The sequence below is a fragment of the Ctenocephalides felis genome, unplaced genomic scaffold, assembly GCF_003426905.1.
Source record: "Ctenocephalides felis isolate EL2017-DRISC unplaced genomic scaffold, ASM342690v1 CF-g0.4_SCAFFOLD_01886, whole genome shotgun sequence".
NCBI lineage: Eukaryota > Metazoa > Arthropoda > Insecta > Siphonaptera > Pulicidae > Ctenocephalides > Ctenocephalides felis.
The window spans coordinates 19,730,891-19,749,927 of NW_020538040.1; the positions used below are offsets into that span (position 1 = coordinate 19,730,891).

The following is a 19,037-nucleotide window of genomic DNA, read 5'->3' on the forward strand; positions in this document are numbered from 1 at the left end:
ATGAATATTACTGAATAGCCGAGCTAATTTCTCTTTATATTATTACTCGACCTATATTATTACCAGCCCTCTTATGATAATTAACATCGTGAGATTTCTCTTCATAACAACACTGTTTCTGAAGGACTTTTGTGTAAATAATAAATATCCTTCGATGTATTTTCAGAAAGACCGTAATAGATTCGTTCAAAGTACTATTTTAAAAAAATATCTTCATAGAATAGATATAAATGTTAATGAAGCCGTATATACATGCAACTGGACGAAGCTAAGGAATATTTTATGCATTCAGAAATAATTAGGAGTCATACTATTCTCAACTCAATTATTATATATATATATATATATATATATATATATATATATATAAATTTAGTTGAATCAATACAAAAATGTGGTTTCTTCTTATTCTACTATATACGTATATGACTATAAAATAGTACATATATGTATATGTACTATTCTATGGTTGAATTAAATATAAGTGTATCGATTTACTAGATATTGATATACGACAAATATTTTCCTGAAAAATTATGTAGTATGTTATTTAAAACTTATTTACTCATATTTGATAAGCTTTTTTAAATTATTCACTATTAATTTTCCGAAGGATAAATTACAATCGGATTTTCGCCAGAATATAAAAGCCATTTGATGAAACTCGATAGCAATACGATCAGAATGGAATTCGCGAAAAACTCCAGAACGGAGTATGAAATTTAAAAACCATGTGAAAGATATTATTTGGAATCGATACAAATAACATGTGTTTTGAATCATTCAAATTGGACGCTCCGTTCTCTCAAAACAAGTGCTATCTTTTGCACTTTTTTCCCCGTATCTTCGAAACGGCTGGACTTGCTTTTGCCAAAAACTCAGTCTCTCCATCAGTAACGAAACGAATGTTTTTTGGACCCGTGTTCCCGAACTCGTCGACGAAAATTTGTATCCGCACAGACACACATACTTAAATACACATATATATTCATATTTTCTAATGTATGCCAAAATGTTCAGAAACCTTTATGCAAAAATTTCCATTTTATTGAAGTTTTGATGAAACTTTATGATGGTCTTAATGAACATCCTAAAATATTATGGGCCTACAAAAAGCGATTTAATTATAAAAATTCACCGAAGCTTAGAATGCCACTTACGCCTAGTTTTACAACATTTTCGGCGCTTTATGTATGCGGTATGTCCTTCTTCAGGAACTTAGATTGACTTCAAATACTCTTATGTTTAAACTTTAAAACACCACGAATCACAAACATATTAAAATAAACACAATTAACAAAGCGTTTTAGATGTTTACGTTTCTGGGAATATCAAACTACTCACAACCAGTAGTAACTACTTAAAACCATGTAAATCTCATAAATATTAAAAATTCTTAGGAGTGGAAAACGGAATGTTTCGAGTTTAGAAAAAGAAAATCTTAATAATAATAGAGATCTAGAATATGTGTGGGTCTAATCATATACTGGAACAACTTTGTCAGAAAATATTTTAATCTGAAAAGACAACCATGCAATAAATTAATATGTTATACAAGTTTATCAATTATTGCTTCATTATCTGTTAATTTGCAAAATCGGTATAAAACATTAATAACAATTACTAATTAATTGCGAAAAAAGGGTGCTTTCAAAACATATTTCACAATTCATTAACTCTGAAATTACTGGACTTGAAATTCTTTTGATTAATTACTTAAAAGGTTGTGTAAGATGATTATCAGAGAAGAAATAAGAGATTATGAAGAATAATGAAAGGGTTCATTTTTATAATTCTTGCAAATAATTGCCCATGAAATTTATCTTTAGCATTGGTTGTATAATGTAGCATTCGTAAAATTCCTTTGAAATTAAAAATAAGACATTGGATCTGCTTGCCCCCTGACTATCCCATTTCACCCTGTTGCACATTTAGCTCCGTGTCTTCAAAATGGCTGGACCTGCCTTTGCAAAAATCACCACTTCTTCCGATCATTACAAATTTAATGTTTTTTAGATCATTCAAATCGGATACTTCGTTCTCTCAAAAATTCGATTTCTATTTTTTGCACTCTGCTCCGTATCTCCATAACGGCTGGACCTGCCTTTGCCAAAAACTAATCAGCACATCTCCCTATCAATAGGCATCGAATGTTTTTTGAACCATTCAAATCGGTTGATCCGTGCGCTCGAAAACGTAGACGAAAAATTGCGAACACATAAAACACACACACATACACACATCAATTTTTTCTGAGGTATGCCAAAATATTCAGGAACCTCTGAAACGTGAAAATATTTTCGATTTTTGGCCCATTACTATAACTTACCCTAAGGGAAGTTAATAAAAAAACACATCTATAATAAGAAATTAATTGACTGGGAATTTTACTGAACACAGTTCGATAATTGTTTGATTCGTGTTATGTGTTGAGATATATTTGGTTTAGACAGTAAAATTACTTCAAGTCAAATTGGACCTTTGTGCCCCGTCCTACTAGAGTACAAATAACAGAATTATATTGAGATATTTGAGTATGAAATTCTAAGCACATACAACGTTAAGTAATTAAGAATAATAATTAACAATTAAATATAAATTGTCAGAATCTTTTACATTAAATTATATTATTTTATTTTTCATTGCAGGGCTCTGAAAATATTCATGTATCGCGATTTTGCAAAGAAGCTGAAGAGGGCAAATATATTTCTTACATTGATGAAGATACAAGGACGCTGTATGACACCTTCAGAAAAGGGGCCAAAGTATCAAGTTAGTATAATGACGATTTATTAAATTTATTTGGGATAGATAATATTGAAATTATTATCATTACTATAAATATTAACATTCATATTTTATATTGCGACGACATATTATCGCACAAAAAACGAAATGTAAACATATGTATAGTCCAGTCATTTAAGCTTAAATTTAGGTAAGAATCTCGGAATTCGAGATACCCAGCTGTAAGTTTGCAAATATTTGTATATTGACACCCTGAAGTTGTACACATGGTAGGGTGTCAATACCATATGTAGGTTTTGAGACAACTTTAGAGTGTCAATAACAAGTATTTACAGACTTACAGCTGGGTATCTCGAATTCTGAGGTGAACTTACTACTAATAAACAAAACCTAATGGAGAAAAGTTAGAATGAAGGCATCCGCAGTCCCAATTTTGTATATTTTTGAAAATATGGTAATACTTAAGTTCATATTCATATCATTAAAAATCCATCACGTGATTAATGGACGCCTCCTTGGTTAAACGTAGCGATTCGATATTTTTTACTAGAGTTTTTATAGAGTTGCATGTTTGTACTCATAATTTTATAATCAAAAGATATATCTACTTGATTTAAATTTAGCTCTTGTTAGCAAAGTAACAAGTTTATTATCTTCTAAGATCAACGAGCATAAAATCCACTAATTTTCATATTTTTCAGCTTGTTTGGGTAGCAGAAAAATTATTTTTAACACGTTAATTGCCATGTCAGTCATATTAGACATATATGACTGGCAAATTGACTTGAAAATTTCTTGACTTGTAGAAAAAATGTTTTGATATAGGGCCATGTTAGTCATTTAGGTGTGACATAAAAAGCAGTGTTTTTCCAGGAATTTTGGCAAACTTTGGCTTTGACACATTAAAATTTCTTTGATACATTTTTAACTAAATCATCTAATAAAGTTACCATGATCCAAGTAAAACATTTCTGATATTATCGTGGCTATTAACGTGTTAAAATGGATGAAAATTGTACGGGTAGTAATAATAAATCCAAAATCTTTACGCTGCTTCGATACAACCGATGTTATTATACATTCTGGTGAAACTTGGAAATTTTAAAGATTCAAAAATTAAAATTGATTTCTCATTCCTTCCGAAATTTAAAACAGATGGTTATTTTCTTTGCGAAAACATAACTGTTATTTCTAGTTAATATCCCTCGGTGAATTGTCTGATTTAGTATTACTCGTCTACTCGATCAAAATAGAGTTGATCATTTATTTTCAATTATATATTATTTTCAGATAATGGCCCATGCTTGGGATGGAGAGAAACGACCACATCACCGTACACATGGTTAAATTACAATGAAACTTTACTCCGAGCCAGGAATTTTGGCAGTGGACTGGTCGGATTGGGATTGAACCCAGGACCAGAAACATTGATTGGAGTGTATGCCCAAAATTGTCCAGAATGGATATTGACGGAACAAGGCGCCTATTGCTACGGCATGGTGATTGTGCCATTGTATGACACATTAGGACCCGAGGCTTGCGCTTTTATCATAAAACAAGGTAAGAAATAGTTTTGTTAAATGGAATTTATCTAATAAGTTTCAGAATTGAAATTCTCCATCCGAGTGCAAATTATTACATCATCGGTATTACCTTCAGACATAAATTTGGTGATGGGTCAAATGATCTGATTTTTCTTTGCTCACTTTGATTCATATTTCATATAGGAACCTTATTCCTATCGGCACCCTAAAATATTCTAATGACTTAAAACCTATATACAGTAGAAGTTCTTTAGTTCGGTACCCACCAGTACGGAAATCCCGATAGTCCGGCATTTTTTCCGTAAATTTCGTTTTTTTTTTAAAAAAAATGTGCCTTTACAGCGAATAAAAATGATCGAGGGCTTTTAGAACATTTTCAGGGTGGTTCGGAATCATTCGGAAGAACTCGCTATTGTTCAGTAATTATTCTGTCCATGGTAAATTTCGTTTTGTCCATGTTCATGAACGAAGTATGTTGTACGAAATACGTAGCCTGCTTCAAAAATTTAAATATATAATTTAAAAGAACGTAAATTTGCTTTGTTGTATTTTCTATTGATTTTGTAGTTTAATTATTACCCTAATTGTCTGACCCGATAATCCGATAAAGAGGTCAGTCCCGGAGCAAGACGAACTAAAGGAGTTCTACTGTAATAGAAAATGTATCTATGATTTGTATTTTTGGGGAAAAAAAGACACTTGTAATACAAATAAATTGTACCAGATGCATTTTTTCTACTAAATTGGTATTTATTGATTTTATTCCTAAAATTTCATATTTCTGCCCCAATATTTAAGAAGCTTAAATTCTCTACACAACAGCATTAGCATACTGCGCAAATATATAAAAATAAAAACATTTTTATTGCTATTGAAATAACAATAACCGTTTTTTATTTGAATAACCAGTAAAGCTCCTAGTTGCTGATGATGAATAAATATTGTACAATTAAATTTTGCGCTAGTTTGCTCATTATTTCTTATTTGTATTTATATTTACACTTTGAACTTGATGATGAAGGCGTTTTATAGCTGGTAAACAAGTTATAATTATATCTTTCATGTTGTTACTTTAAAACGATTTCCATTCCGAGCAGATAGAATGTAATAAAAACTATTGTATTATTAAAAATTAAAAATAGTATAGGGTAGAGCGGTGTTTAAAGGGCGGCGGGTAAAAAGGTCTACCTCCATTATCTCAAACATAAGTATAGAATGATTTAATAATACTATTTTAAAGTAGAAGGCAACAGAAGTGTAACCAATCGCTATCAGGAGATAAAGGGTTATGTATCAATATTTATAACAAAAGTTTTTTTTCGTTGGTAGTTTTTTTTTGGCTTTGAGGAGGTTTTTTTATTCAGTTTACTATATATAATTCTAATTTTTCTGTATACGTTATTTAATTGTTTTACAATATGTATTGTTGTTTTTCAGTTAGATGCAACAGTTTTTTATATAATATAAAATCTTACATGTGGGTGGAGTAAACAGTACTAACTGAACCATTACCCTGGCAAAAAAGTAAACAATCAAATAGTATATAAAAAAACAATTTTACAAGAGATAAATTAATAGTTGTTTCATCTCGGCTCAAATATTTCTGACGAAATACCAGGTCAAGGTTATATGCAGTTTGATCTTTGTGAAAAATGTGTCCATGAAATTTTATTTTGGTTTAATATTGTATCTTTTATTTAGTTTTTCTCCAACGTTTAAAATTACACATTGGATCTATTTGCCTCCTGGCTATCCCTTTTTACCCTGCCTATGGGGTAGATGATAAATTTTAGAAAAATATTGAAAAAACATTTCTGTAATTAAGAATTAACTAGAAACTTTACTGAATATAGTTAGATAGTTATTTGTTTGATACGTGTTTTGTGTTGTTTTCATAGATAAAAAACAAGTATAAATATAGTTGTTTTATTTGGTTTAGACCAGTTGTCGGAAATCCGGGGTAAACTACTCCAAATGGGGTAAAAAACAATATTTGAGGGTAAAAAGTATGTATTTTTAATTGAAGATTTAAAAAAATTTGCGGTCATAATGAAAAATGTTCCGAGACTGCTGGTTTAGACAGTATAGTTACTGAAAGTCAAATTAAAACTTTGTGCCTTGCTCTAGCCTATATAGTGTGCAATATGTAGGTGAAGTATTAGCTATCACAAAAAAGGAGAACTGCATAAAAAAAGTAATATAATTATATTTGTAATAAAAATATATTAAAACGCAATTGGTATCGGTATAATAAATTGTGCAATCAATAAGATTATCATTATTTACACTTATATGTCAGATTTTTCAAATTCACGGCTTATCGCGCTTTGCCAGTAATTCAACACCATACAAAATATTGATTGTAACCAGATACGACTGCACGAGCTTTTGTTAAGTACAAAAGCTATAGTGCAGGTGTTCATTAATGATCTCCGATGCCAGTATAAGTTACAGCAAAACAAAATTGATTGCAAGTTTATCAGTTGTTGGTTCATTATCTGTTAATTTACGAAATCGGTATTAATTATATTTTTAGAAATATTATTTAATGGCCATACGGGTTGCCGCAATGCGTAGGAACAATTTACAAATAAATCTTTATGCGGGTTGTTGTTTATTTGGTTTAGACCATTTCATTTTCTACCTTGCAATGGGAATTTACCATTTGCAAATTAAACAAACAACATGCTATCAATTTCTAGAGATCAATCGTACAATTGTTTCTATCTAAATACTTCATATATTTAACTTCCCGTAGGGTAAGTTATAGTAATCGCAAAAAAATCGAGAATTAAAATTTTTGCATATCTTAACGCTTCAAAGGTTTCTGAACATTTTGGCATACCTTAGAAAAAATGGATGTGTGTGTGTATGTTTGGATACAATTTTTCGTCGACAATTCGGGTGCACGATTGCGATCAAAAATAATCATTAGACATATGCACATCAAATTATCAGATATCTTATAGAGATTTTAAACATGTGGACTAATTTTCTTACATTTTTTTGGGTTCCGTACCAAGATTTTTAATAACTAATTTTTAGTAATTAACCATTGATCAATATTTATTGATTATTAATTTTTTTTTGCTCTATAATAATATTCAATTCAGGTACGGGAAAGTTCCAGCAATTTGCCTTAAGGCACGATGCCATGCACCACTAGTTTGTTATTCATAATGGATTCATTACAGCATTTAAGCGTATTAAGTATTTGTTATTACGTGACCGTAACTACGCTCTTGTGTCGAATCGTTTTATTTCCATATAAATACATCGAAATACCATTAATTCGTTTCAGCATTGTTATTTTTATAGTTTTTTTTTTAATTAAAAATAAATTTAGTTGTTATTATTATAATTATTGTTTTTCCTGTGCATTCATGATATAGCAGAAATGAGTTAGCATGTTTCGTTGAACCCACAACTGCAACTTTTTCAGGGTGAATAATAGTAGCCGGATTAAGTTTTATAATCTCTATACCTACAAGAAGATGAAAATACTTAAAGAATTAGAAATTGAGTACAGTTCAGTATAATAGACAAAGACATTGTTTAAAAAATGTATATTAGTATCGATGAATTTCACATTTTTATGCATTTATTACGTATCAAGTACTGTTTTAAGTTGTTATACTTAATAAAATTTTCTATATTGCAGCTGAAATATCGGTCGTGATTTGTGAAGATGATCGGAAAGCTGGTTTATTACTGGACAGATCTCCTCGATGTCTCAAACGACTGGTCACAATCAAAGATGTTCGTCCGGCCACTACCCAAAGAGCCAAAAATTTAGGTAAGTAAGTGAACGCAAAATTATAATTAACCCTCCGTCGGTCGGATATTTTTTCACCTTCGAACGGTCGGAAAGGTCTGGCTGGACCACCATTCATTTTACATTTGGCATTTATATGGGATAAATGAGTTTTTGGTGTCTTATGTATTAACGATTATATAAAAAAATCAAGAAATATAAAAAATCGTTGCTTTTTTTTTAATTTTTCTGTTTTAAATCAATGAAAAACAATATTTATTCTTTTTCGGCGCCTTTGAAATGAATGTGTGCATTACTCATCCGATTTTCAGTGTTTGCGATTACCAATAAGTTTGGTAGGTTTTCAAGGAAATCTTGTCATGAAAATACTAACATTCATGTTAGAACACATAGCAAAGAATAAACAACGCAGTTTGAATAGAAAATACCATGTAAAAGACAAAAACTGGTTTACATATATCAAAAAGCGCATATTTCATACAAAATGTATGGGTGGTCTAGACAGACCTTTCTGACCGTTCGAAGTATAAAAAGTTAATATCCTTATAATTATCCTTCTGTACATTTTTAGTCCTGATTTTTCATTGATCGACAGCTAATGAAATTTTAGGAAAAGTCCAGAAATTTCAAGTCGATAGGATTACTAGAAGTATTTTTTTTTTTAATTGAAGTCGAAAAAAGTCTGGCCAGACCACGCCGACCGACTGAGGGTTAAATAATCGTTGATTAAATCATAGCTAAAGTCGGTGTTATTATTATTAGTGCTCTGATCGAAGGTGATGTAGCACTTCTCAAATTATTTCTATTCCAGAAGCTATTTTTCATATTTCTGCTTCCATTTTTCATGTGCTTTATCTTGGACTAACACCATATATTTTATTTCCTTGTGCTTGTTCCGACCGTCTGTATTTTCCATTCTCTTCTTATATTTAATTACTTTGTCGGTTGCTACAATATTAGCGTATTTGATATTTTCCACTTTTCTCCAAGACCATATATCGATTTTGGTTGTTCTGCTATTGGTCAGAAGGTTTTGTATTTTTACAGTCATTTTTTGCCCTATAGTTTTACTTGTTTATTTCAGGATATGCCCAAAAGGCTAACCTGAGCCGTGTTTGAAATGTTGCTTTTGATCAATTTCCAACTAATATACAATCATATTATTTTACAGGCATGGAAATATTGCGATTTGAAGATGTTGAAAAAACTGGAGCAGTATTAGGACATAAAGAACAACCGCCTAAACCGAGTGATTTATGTACGGTCTGCTACACTTCTGGAACCACCGGTAAAAACAAAATAATATAAAACAATATTTTATATTTGACGAAATTGATCAAACTCGATGTGTTCCAGGAAACCCAAAGGGAGTCATGTTAACTCATGAAAATGTAGTGGCTGGCGTGGTCGCTGTTACATTACAATTAGGAGAGCACAAACCAGTCCCTAGTGATGTAATGATTTCATTTTTACCATTGGCTCATATGTTGGAACGTTGCTGTGAGGTAAAATATAATTTCGATTAAAATACCAATTGTAAATTTTGAATCTCGCTAATTTTGAATTCATTATCCAAAAGCATGGAATGTATATGGCGGGTGCATCAGTTGGATTTTTCTCCGGGGACATACGACGACTTACAGACGATATGAAGGCTTTGAAGCCCACAACCATGCCAGCAGTACCCAGGTTACTGAACAGGGTTTACGATAAGGTGCAAAGCGAAATTTCGGGATCAATGCTCAAACGGGCGCTGTTTAGTCTTGCTTTGAGTTCCAAGGAAGCAGAGATTAAAAGGTAAATAGATGTAGGAAGTAATATAGAAGTGATATATGAGCCGTTCAGTGCACACATCGACTAACTCCAAAAAACAGAAAGTGGAGAAAAGCGATGAAGTAATGCACATTGCTTTTAAAAATTCCTGTAATAATATAAGTTGGAAAATATAATGTAGAACGTATGAATACATATATAGCTTACATGTGACGGTATATAAGGTTAATTACAGTAAATAGTGAGTAAAGAATTATAATTCAAGTTAAAGATTTGATATGACTTGTGGAGTTAATCAAGTTGTCAACTGAAAAAAAAAATAACCTAATTCTTATATATTTGTGTTAAAGCATTTTCATAAAAATAAATGTTAACTGTTGTAATATATTATTTGTGATTAATCAGTAATTCTATAAATAATAATTTCTCTATCAGCTGTATTCTATTATGATTAGAATAATTTCTGTCAATTTTTCGTAGTGGGGGGAATGAATTTTAGGAAGTCCTTTATGTCTCTCAATTTTTCCTTTTTCAAAGTTCTAGCTTTATAATATAATAATGACTATTGTATATTATTCAAACATTTTGGTCAACCTGGTACAGACTTTCTTATATTAATAGCTTTAAAATACGTATCTTCATTATAGACACATTTAAATTATACGAGGTCTGTTCAAAAAGTACCCGGAATTTTCGTTTTTTCAAAAAAATATTTATTTATTCGTCTACATTAATGTGGTCCCCTTCAAAGTAGTCCCCCCCAGATATAATACACTTATGCAGCGTTTTTCCAATTTTCGAAGCACCCTTGATATCACTTTTTGATATGTCCTTGAGCACTCTCAGCGATTTTCTTCAATCGAGGAAAACCGCCGTCCTTTCATGGGTCTCTTCAACTTTGGGAATAGGAAAAGTCACACGGAGCCATATCTGGTGAATTTTTGCACTTTGCAACACTTTATTTCATTTTTTACGCAAAATTTAATACAATTCTTTGACTTTTCAATTCTTCCATTGTAAAAATCGCCGAGCTCAGAAAAACACGTCGAACCTTAGCGACTACCACAGACAAAGTAAACAGTGAATATAGCTGAAAATTCATCATACTTTAGGGGCATGTATACCAACACAATAAAAAAAAATTTTGACAATCAGACACTCCAGACCCGCGAAATTTAATTATTAGTAATTCCGGTACTTTTGAACACACCTCGTATATGATTGGCTTATATAAGATTTCTAACTTTATAAATTTACTGGACACTCTGTTACTTTTCTGTTAGTGATTGTTCTAATGGCTTTGTTGATAAAAAATCTTCGTGGAATATTTGGATTAGCTGAAATGGCGCTTTCCTTTTACATGTTTTTATTATATTGTACCAATTATCTAGTGAAAAAATGTCTCGATTTTTTTTGCACGTGACTCAATAATTTAGAGTCAATAGGTAAATAGCTATTTCCACTGACCAGAAATTTCATTTCAATTGACTTAGCTCTTATTTCCGTATTTTAAACAAGTTTCAATAAACTTAAGACAGTTTTAATATTTCTGTTTTGCCGGGTACACGAATTTTAGTATGTAAGTTTGTAACATCCTTGAGACTACAGTTTTTTGCCAAACAATCTTAGGGTTTATATTTTTATCAAATTCTTATTTGTGATTCATGAAACCCGAAAACCGGTAAAGCCGGAACATATGCACTACAAAATGGAGTTAATCAAAATGTCTTCTGAAATAAATGAGTTATTATTCAGAGGTCAAAAAAAAATTATGTTTCACAGTGTTAATTTTAATTATTCCGAAAAGTTATTATTATCACTAACAGTTATGATTACACTGAGTACTTTCGCACTAATATCTCAGTTTTTTCAAAAAATGGAGTTAGTCGATGTGTGCACTGAGCGGCTCATATAATGTTTTATATAGCACGTATATAAATAAGCTTTAATGAAATAAAATTTATAATAGCATCGTGTTTTTAATATCGAAATATCGATACTTAATTTAGTACAATTTTCTATTTCCTTTACCCCAGAGGAGTAGTCCGTAATACATCATTCTGGGATCGCGCGGTCTTCCGCAAAATTCAAGCTGGATTCGGCGGTCGTTTGCGGTTGATGGTAGTTGGAAGTGCCCCACTTGCTGGAAGTGTCTTGACTTTTATTCGTTGCGCTCTGGGTTGTTTGGTAGTCGAAGGCTACGGGCAAACTGAATGCACTGCCCCTGTCACGCTGACAGTACAAGGAGATCACATGCCAGAACACGTTGGACCTCCGGTGGCATGCTGTGCCGTTAAGGTAGGAGGATCAATACATATAATTAACTTCCCGTAGGGCAAGTTATAGTAATCGCAAAAAAATCAAAAATGAAAATTTTTATATATCTTCACGTTTCAGAGGTTTCTGAACATTTTGGCATACCTTAGAAAAAATTGATGTATGTGTGTGTGTGTGTGTATGTATGTATGTATGTATGTATGTATGTCTGTATGTATGTATGTATGTATGTATGTATGTATGTATGTATGTATGTATGTATGTATGTGTGTGTATGTATGTGCGGATACAAATTTTCGTCGACGATTTCGGGAACACGGATCAACCGATTTGAATAATTCAAAAAACATTCGATTTGTATTGATAAGGAGACGTGCTGATTAGTTTTTGGCGAAGGCAGGTCTAGCCGTTCCGAAGATACGGGGCAAAAAGTGCCGAAAACGGTAACTCAGTTTTTAAGAGAACGGAGCGTCCGATTTGAATAATTCAAAAAACATTTCACTTGTATTGACAAGATAAAGAATCGATATAATTTTCATGAAGGTAGGTCTAGCGGTTTCGGAGATATGGAGGAAAAAGTAAAAAAATGAGCCATTTGGCGGTCAAAAATGATCATTAGACATATGCACATCAAATTATCAGATATTTTATAGAGATTTTAACAATAAGTATACATTTTGTTAACATTCCTATGGGTTCCGTACCAATGCTTATGCGTTAGACAGCGACGCGGCGCTTACGCGCTTTATATTTTGTCCCTATGCAGATAAAGCAGTACGATTGCTTTGAAAAGAAAGTTCAGATCTTCCACAATATGTCAAAATAAAGAAAAAATTTTTTTTTCAAAAAAAAAAAATTAAAAAAAAAAATTATTTTTTCAAAAAAAAGTAATTTTTTGTCCAATTTATAGTTTCTCAAAAATCTTATCTTTTCAAAGTAAATTTTTTTCAAAAATGTTAATCGTTTTTAAAAAAATAATTTTTGGTACGGGAAGTTCCAGCAATTTGCCTTAAGGCACGATGCCTTAATTGCCTTAAGACAGAATTCCAGCTAGTTAAGTTTTTTTTCATCAATAACATTTTGAAATGTAGTTTAAATGTGATGATCGTGCTTGGAGTACAAGTCCAAAATCCCTAATAACAATAAAAATTAAACTAGTGGTAGCATCGTTCTTTAAGGAGGTTCTAGTGTAGAGACTTGAATTTTAGATCATTTTTAAATCATCATAAAAGGCAATCAATTTTTTATTATTATTTATTTGGCAACGTTACAGAGTACAGAAAAAATTAAAACAAAAGTTAATAATTTTAAAAATTAGCAATGTTTGAAATAGGGGATTTTAAAAAGTTGACACGTGACCGTGTACAGGATTGCAACCCTCCTATTAATACAAAAAAAAAATATTCATGTAGAATGATGTCGCTATGGTATATACTAGGATTAAGTTAAAAAATAATTTTGACAAAACGGCGACTATTTTGAAAAAGACCATTATTTGAGTTTCACGATTTTTAAAAATCGAGAAAATTAAAATTTAGGGATGAGTATATATTATACTAGAGAGAAGTCTATAAAGAAAATTCTCTGGAAATTTCAAGAGTTTCAAGATTTCAAAGTTTCGCAAAAGGATAGAAACAGAAGAAAATAATTCAAATTTCAAAAAATCTTCTCGTCCATATATTCTTGAATAGCTAAGCTTTAAAAATATGAAAGAAACAAAAAAAACGATTTTTTGGAATTTCCACACTAGAATACCCCCTCAACGCTAATTTGCTGGAACATTCCGCAATTTAAAACTTTAAAATTTTCAAATATCTTCGAAATTTTGAGAGATTAAAGATTTGAAGTGTTAGCATCTATAAAACCTATAAATAGAAAGAATTTCCATCATTTATATTATTTTAAATTTCATGCATATGCAAACATTCATTAATATTTAATTTATCCCTGAAGTTAGTGGACGTTCCAGAAATGGAATATTATGCTGCATTAGGAAGCGGTGAGGTATGTGTCAAAGGTCCCAATGTTTTCAAAGGATATTACAAGGATCCTGAAAAAACCTCAGAAACAATTGATGCTGATGGATGGCATCACACAGGCGACGTAGGCACTTGGCTACCAGTGAGTATTCAATTGTTTCGAATGTCTTATTGATTATTTTTAACAATGATATATTTTTCAGAATGGTACATTGAAAATTGTAGACAGACGCAAACACATATTTAAACTTTCCCAGGGGAGTATATTGTTCCTGAAAAAATTGAAAGCATTTATTTGAGGTCGCAGTACATTGAGCAAGTTTTTGTCTATGGAGAATCTCTGAAGGTTTGTTTGACACAATTTCAACTTTAGAGTTTTAGAGTTTGAAAATGTCGATTTGTTATTAACTTTAATTCAATTCCAGTCATGCATCGTAGCTATAGTGGTACCTGATGTGGACGTAGTAAAATGTTGGGCATCAGAAAATAAAATTCCTGGAACACTTAGCGTTCTGTGTAACAATCCCGAAGTCAAAGAATTAATATTAACTGATTTAATATCATGGGGCAAAGATGCTGGGCTTAAATCATTCGAACAGGTAATTAACATGATAATATAAATCAGTCATGAGAAGTATCACATATAAAGTTATATTAAATTTAATTAATTTTTCAGGTGAAAGACATATATCTGCATCCTGATCCATTTTCAGTGCAAAACGGTCTGTTGACTCCAACTCTCAAGAGTAAAAGACAACAAATTAAATCTTACTTTAAACCTCAACTTGAAGATATGTATTCAAAACTACAATAGGAAAAATATATTCATTAAAGATGATCAATTTTTCTATGATATATAGTTCATAAGACAATAATATTCAAGTAAAAAAATATACCACATTATGAAACTTGAAGAAACAACGTCAATTTGTATGAGTTGTAAAGAAGATGTCATTTATATATAGTGATGTGTAAGAAATTTCTACATTAAATTGTGTAATTTCAAGCATTATGATAGCCAAAAATTTAATTACTCTTCTTTTTTCTTGAAGTCACGCTAATGATCAAGTAGGTTGCAGAATGTATATATATAAGAGTAGTGAATTTTAATGCAGCCTGCCTGCAACAAAAACTTTGAATTTTTACATGATTTTCAAAAATGTATAAATTACTAATTGATAATCAAGTTTATATATAATATTTAATCAATGCAGCAAAAATATTATCGTTGATTGAGCCACCAATTATTATATAATAATTCTAATGTAATATATTTTAATGTACCATCGAACTTATAAAGCTTACATAGCAGTTGGGATAAATAATTTTGGTTTAATTGAAAAGAGTGAGTTTATTGAAAGAATTCCCAAAAATAGTTAATTCATAACAATTTAATATCTTAAAATAATCATAAAATTACAATGTATATAGTCTGTACAAAACTTTTACCACAATTTATAATTTTGTACCTTTGTGGAAATATTAATTCATGCTTAATTTTTGATTAGTAATACAGACTCATAAAAGCCTTTTAAAATTAAAATTCAATTCAGGAATAGAATAGATCTAACTTATATTAATGTAGAAATAGTACTTTCCATGAATTTAATGTCCGATCATACAACATTACAGATGAATGACTTTGTTAAATTAGAAATAATAATTAATAATTATAAATACTTTCATACGTTCATTGCCAAAAGATATTCTCATAAACGGGTCCATCAAATCCAACAAATTTCAATTACTTGAATTTAAAATATAATATATGCATTCATAAAACATAAAAATACTATGACTTTTGTCATTTGTGGTAAAACTTGTACTAATACTTGGCAACGAATGAATAAAAAGCAACATCTATGATGAAAAGGATAATTGAGAACTATATTGTAATTGATAATTAAATCAAAATTCAATTAAATATTGGTAGAATATGAAAAAAGAATTGGCAAATCATTAAATCGGATTTATTACAATATTTAGAAAAGGGTCCTGAAAGGGTTCTTTTACATTAGTACCTATAAAATTTGATTAGGATGTCATGTACTAAAAAAGTAATCATTTTGCTACGCTCTAAAACATTCAACTTACTAGTATATTACATTTTTATGAAACATTGACTTGAACACGATGACAAGGTGCCAAGCCCAAATCGAAATTTTACTTAGATTTTTAGTTAATATTTATCTCTGATCAGCTGGCATGATAAACTTAATGATCTGCTTGATTTTCTTTAAGATTTTTATTGTATCAAGAGCAAGATAGTGATATTTAGGTTTTAATATATTCTTGTTATAATTTATTATATATAATATTTATATTATATATAAAAATGATATGTTCAGAGTTAAATCTTTTCTATTATTTAATCAAAAGATGCTCTTTAGTATCTTGTACTTTACATAGTAAATGAATTTGTTTAACCAAATATTATTATCATATTAGGGTTAAATACAATGACACTATTAGGAATAATGTATTGAATATCGATATGTACTTTGCACCAAAGAATTTGTGGTTAGACATTAATTTTCGATTAGGGTCATTCTATATAAATCTAAATCGATTTTGTACATTGGCATTATGTACCATATACAAGCATTTATGAGGTGAACTACACCAGCACATACAAATTATTAAATATAATTTTATATTAGAATGACCCTACATCATTTTTATTATTTATAAAAAAAAAAATCATTTGGAAAAGCATAAAGTATTTTCTTGTAATGATTTCTTTTCTTAAAATAATCTTATCCAGATAAATTGTAAATAATCATTGTAAATGAATAAATTATGTAGAAATAGAATGTAGGACAATAGTATCTCGCGAATCTAGATTGATTCATTAGGAAATTGAATTCGAATGAAAGTAGACATTGTTAAATTAGTGAAAACGATTAATAGGATATCAGGATAAATGGTAATTAAGAAGGTAATTAATTTCCAATACTTTATAACACTGTTATCATTACATGTCTCAATACTAATGCTGAATGGAAATTATAAAGCAGTTGGACATAGAACCATGGTGTGCACTTACTGTGCAAAAGTTTTGCATTAAATAAATCGTAATATTTCGACAAAGTAGTCCTGATAGCTTTAAATTAGGAAATTTATTGATGATGTGGATTCTAACAAATTGCGTTGAGAAATGAGTGCAGAACTGTTGTTAAATAAAAGTCTGATTTTTCAAAATTTTCTTATGTAGGTACTTAATTTTGGTCTTACAAAAGCCTTGATGATTTATAGCTTATACTCTCTGTAACGAATCTTAGATAAATCATCTAACATAATGAAAATATAATATTACCCTATACATTCACAAAGTATTTTAAGCTAATTGCAATAATACATTTTAGATTATTACTATTAAGCAAATATTGGATAAATATTTTTCAATAACTAAGGATGTGTGGTGCACAGATAATGAAATTAAATTGGGTAATATTAAAATTTAGTTATGAATCTCAAGTTTATGTCATTTCAAGCTCTTTTCTGATATTTTGATTGGTACATCAACATTATCTTTTAAAATGCAAATGTTATTGCCTATTAGAAACATGCAAATACCGTTCCGATATTGTATAAGTTAGAAAAGAGCTTAGACTAGATATTTTTACTTCATATACTCATAAATAAAATATGTATTGTTTCAATTCGACTTATTTTGTTGGTAATAAATGATATAATAAATATATACACAATAATAGTTTATTTTGTTTATGACTCTACATATTCATATTATATTTAATTTAACAACCAAAAATGCAACTTAGGTGTTAATAAACAAATCATTTCCTTGAAGAAGTTTAATAGAATAGACAAAAAATCTGTTTTTTTAATAACTCTCTACATTTCGAACTACCCAATCATTTGCTTGAGACCTTTATATGCATATAAAGTTTTTTGTTCATTTCACACTATTTGAACATAATTTATCTGAACCCACCCATCAAAATTTACCTTCCGATACTGACTGTAGTAAATGTACCACAATGAGTGTTGTGTAAATCTATGTTTACTACATAAGTGTTGTGAAACTACTACTGCAATGAATGTGAATCTACACCAATCAGTGTGAATCTGCTCAAATAATTGAAAATCTACTACGAGTGAAAAGTTGCTAGTAAAATCTATGGGAATATGATAAATATATCAGAGTCGTATCTGCAGATCAAGTTTGCCCCGGTCACCGTACAACGTGCGGTCAATAAAAAATAGTGGGCCGCATGGCATCGTGCCTTAAGGCAATTGCTGAAACTTCCCATACCGTAATTAAACATTCGAAAAATGAAAATAATCAATAAATGTTTTAAATAATTTCAAATAGATTATTTATTATAAATACAAACTGTAAACTTATAATAAGTGCTTTTTAAATTAGGCGACGAGCGTATTCAACTTTGTGTATGTTTATAACAATTTTTTTTTAATTTGATTTTTTTTGATAATATAGAAATTTTTCAAAATTTTCAATTTCTTTTAGAAGTTTGAATTTTTTTGGATTTTTTTTTAAAAACGTTTTTTTTTTAATTTCCTGAGAATTTGGAAATTTTTGAAAACTTTGTATGATAAGATTTTTTTTTTAAATCTTTACATTTTTTTTAAGTTTAAAATTTTTGTGATTTTTTTCAAAAAACGTTTTTTTTATAATTTTTTCAGAATCTAGAAATTTTTGAAAATATTCGATTTTTTCTTAAATTTCGAAATATTCTCAAATTTTTGTAAAAATCGTTTTTTTTAATTTTGATATTTTTTAAAATTTTTCAAAATTTAGTTTTTCATTTTAGAAAATTATAAAAAGTTTTGAAAATTTGTTTTTTTTGAAAATTTTGATTTTTGTTTTGAAAATTTTCAAAATTACGAAATTTTCTGTAAAAGCATTATTTGCACACGGTCTGCTCATCAATCAAAATGTTTTTTGAAGTAATTTAA

The 19,037-nt window shown here is 29.8% G+C and overlaps 1 protein-coding gene and 1 pseudogene across 1 annotated transcript in view; both read left to right on the plus strand.

Moving 5' to 3' along the window:
* LOC113374728 overlaps positions 1-14,984 on the plus strand; it is a 17,088-nt pseudogene extending 2,104 nt beyond the window's left edge.
* A 3,113-nt stretch (positions 14,985-18,097) lies between these two features.
* LOC113374729 (long-chain-fatty-acid--CoA ligase 5-like) overlaps positions 18,098-19,037 on the plus strand; it is a 9,289-nt gene continuing 8,349 nt past the window's right edge. Inside the window, 1 exon segment of the mRNA XM_026614701.1 lies at positions 18,098-18,108. Coding sequence (XP_026470486.1) covers positions 18,098-18,108 — 11 coding nt within the window.